The sequence below is a fragment of the Poecilia reticulata genome, linkage group LG8 (genome assembly GCF_000633615.1).
Source record: "Poecilia reticulata strain Guanapo linkage group LG8, Guppy_female_1.0+MT, whole genome shotgun sequence".
In the NCBI taxonomy this organism is placed as follows: Eukaryota; Metazoa; Chordata; class Actinopteri; order Cyprinodontiformes; family Poeciliidae; genus Poecilia; species Poecilia reticulata.
This window is the reverse complement of record NC_024338.1, coordinates 1,503,199-1,506,134: the sequence shown is the minus strand read 5'-3', so window position 1 is coordinate 1,506,134 and position 2,936 is coordinate 1,503,199. Positions and strand designations below refer to the sequence as shown.

At 36.0% G+C, this 2,936-nt stretch overlaps 1 protein-coding gene across 1 annotated transcript in view; it reads right to left on the bottom strand.

Annotated features, from left to right (window-relative positions):
- Positions 1–2,936, bottom strand: part of eve1 (even-skipped-like1) — an 8,583-nt gene that overhangs the window by 3,015 nt on the left and 2,632 nt on the right. The window contains exons 2-3 of the mRNA XM_017306090.1: positions 1,589–1,723; positions 793–1,010 (exon numbers count right to left, since the gene is read on the bottom strand). Coding sequence (XP_017161579.1) covers positions 793–1,010; positions 1,589–1,723 — 353 coding nt within the window. The remainder of the gene's footprint in view (positions 1–792; positions 1,011–1,588; positions 1,724–2,936) is intronic.

The window sequence follows — 2,936 nt, the reverse complement described above, 5'->3', positions numbered from 1 at the left end:
GTTATATATATATATAACAGCATCATGGACTGCACTAACTTCTTTGAGGACAACACTGTGTCCATCAGTAAGGCACATTGTTTCTCCAAAACAAGCCCTGGATAAATCCTGAAATAAAGGCATTAGAAGATGGTATTTAGATCAGGAAACAAAGAAGAGCTGAGAGCTGTGCTGAAAAAAACGGGAAAAAAAGAGAGATATGGGAATGTCTACAGAAAAAATGACGGAGGTTCAGTTGCAGCAGAAAAGCATCTGTGGGGTTTGGAAGAGCCACAAACTGCCAGCTGCAGGAATCTTGGGTGGGAGAACAACCTAAGGCATTATGTCTGGAAATGTTCTGGATGTTTTGAATCATGTATAGTTTTTTTTCTTCCGTTTGTATTGGTCTTACATATTAAATTCCAGTTTAATATATTTATGCTTGTTGTAATGTGGCAAAATATAGATAAGTTCAAGGGGTATTAATACTTTTGCAATCAACTGTATTTACTTTGGAACTAAATATTTAGTTTTGAAAATAAACATTTAGTTTTGAACCAAAAATTTTGTTTGAAAACTAAATATTTAAGGGCTGCGCAGTTGGTAGCTCTGTTGCCTTGCAGCAAGAAGGTTCTGGGTTCTAGTCCTGGCCCGGGGTCTTTCTGCATGGAGTTTGTTTTATGACATGCTAGATAAATCAAAATATTGTTGTTAATTTTTAACTGTAACTTTACAAATGGCACCTCACAATCCCGCACTAAGCATCAATGAACGGTTTATTCTCTACTGAAAGTCTTAGAAAGCAGTAAATACCTTTATTGTAGTTTCTGGAAGGTTGAGTACTGCGGCCAGTTCGCAGCGCCGAGCCCGGGACACATAACTCTCATTGCGGTACTCCTGCTCCAATCGGGACACCTGATCCCGTGTGAAGGCCGTCCGGTGCCGCCTACTGGGGTCCAGCGAGCCCTGCTGCTGCTCCGGGCTGCTGTACGGAGTGACCACAGCAGCCCGGACTGCTGGCTGTTTGCCTTCTAAAACGACAAAAGCTCAATGATAACCACTGTCTGCTGGAACAGAAGAAAACTATCCTTCACAATCATACCATGAATACATTTTAGAGTGTTTTTTTCTGTTGAGTATGTTTCAATAAGAGCTAGGCTGCAAAATAAAATTGTTTAGTAAGAGACTAATAACAGCAATAAACTACATCCATGTACAAACAAGGTAATTGCATCTGGTAACCTATCAAGTTTACTTCTCGATCTGCTCACTCAGGCTCATCTAGGCTACACAAAAAGTGTAAATCAAAAATCCCATTGGCTTCTCCTCCCAGCTTCATACTGCTCTTATGACAATAGCTTCATTTACTCTGGATAAATTTAAATATAAATGCGGTCTGTATTTAATCTACTTACGCATAAATTAGTTTTGTGCTCAAAAATAAATCAGAGCACGTATCGCCCTTTGTGTTTATCGCTGTGTGCCTTTCAGGTTAATTTTGTCCCTAATTCAATCTGCGCTTCTAAACCAGTGGAGTGGAAAAACACGCAGCCATATTTATCTACATACCCTACACCAAACCTCTCCACCCCCCACCGGACACACAGACCTCGCCTGTCCCGCTCCTGTCTCCCGTCCTGTAGCCAGCATGCTTTTCCAGATGGAGCAGGATCGGCGCCGCGGCTCTGAGAAGTGTTTAAGGTGTTCAGCGATAAAACCTTTGGTCGCCGTCTCAGTCTTTGTACTTTTGTTGTGGAGAATTAAAGACGTCGTTGTTGACTCGTTGTTCAGACCGCAAACAGACACTTATTGTTTTCATCTGTTTGATGTGTATGAGTTTGGGAGCGAATTATCACTGGTTTACTGTCTCCAAAGAGACCGGCAGATCACGCAGGAGAGGAGTTAGTAATTTAGATAATTTTAAGGTTGCTAGTTTGTAGCTATCTTTTGTTGTCAGGCTACTTCTGTTCTTTCATATTCTTTGCAAATGACATAATTTGGACAACCATTGAAACCCTTTCGAGTTTCATTCATTCACAAACTTTATTCATAGTTTGTATATCCCACTGAGACATTAGGTCTTATTAAGCTTTTGAAGATTTTTTAAGCTTCATATGAGTAAATTAATGCTTATTCTTGGTGGTACCAAATTTTAATCTATTTTATGAGATCTTTGAAAAGATGACGTATGATCAGTTGACCATGTCCCATAACTGTGGACACTGACTCCCTTACTGTTCAGAATTCAGCTCCAGTAGAAATCTGCATAGAATACACCACAACTACAGAGCTTATTATTTTTTTCATTTTTAATGGGATTATATAAAACAGAATAGAATAGAATTTATTGATCCCGAAAAGAAAATTGATTATATTACAATTGATCAATTTTCAAACTAATATTAATAAACCTTTAGCAGATTTTTGTAAATGTCACAATATTAAAATAAAACTGGAAACAAATATTAAAAGAGTCAGAGGTATTCAACAAATGTTCTTTTCATAATTTTAATCTAAAGACAAACAATACAGGGGTGGAAGCCTGCAGGGATGGAAAATGTCAAAGTTTACTGTGTAGCACTAAATGTTGTGGATTCCCAAGTAAAAAAAAAGTATACTTTAGTATACTAAATTTTAACATACTTTAATCGATTTACTTAAACTGTACTATTTTGGAACAACTTTTTTTGTGCTTAGTACACTTTAGTATTTAAATAGTATTAAATTACAATTTATAGTATACTTTAGTATACTATACGCACTTTTTTGGAACAAGTTGTACTTAGTGTACTTAAAGTATACTTTTTAAATATAATATTTCAGAGCTTTATTATTATATTTTGATATAATTATTATATTTTGAGTGTAATAATTCTGTCATAGAATTATATTAAAAATATGTATTTAATATACTTCAAATATATTTTAAATATACTATTAATATATTAGTAATGTAT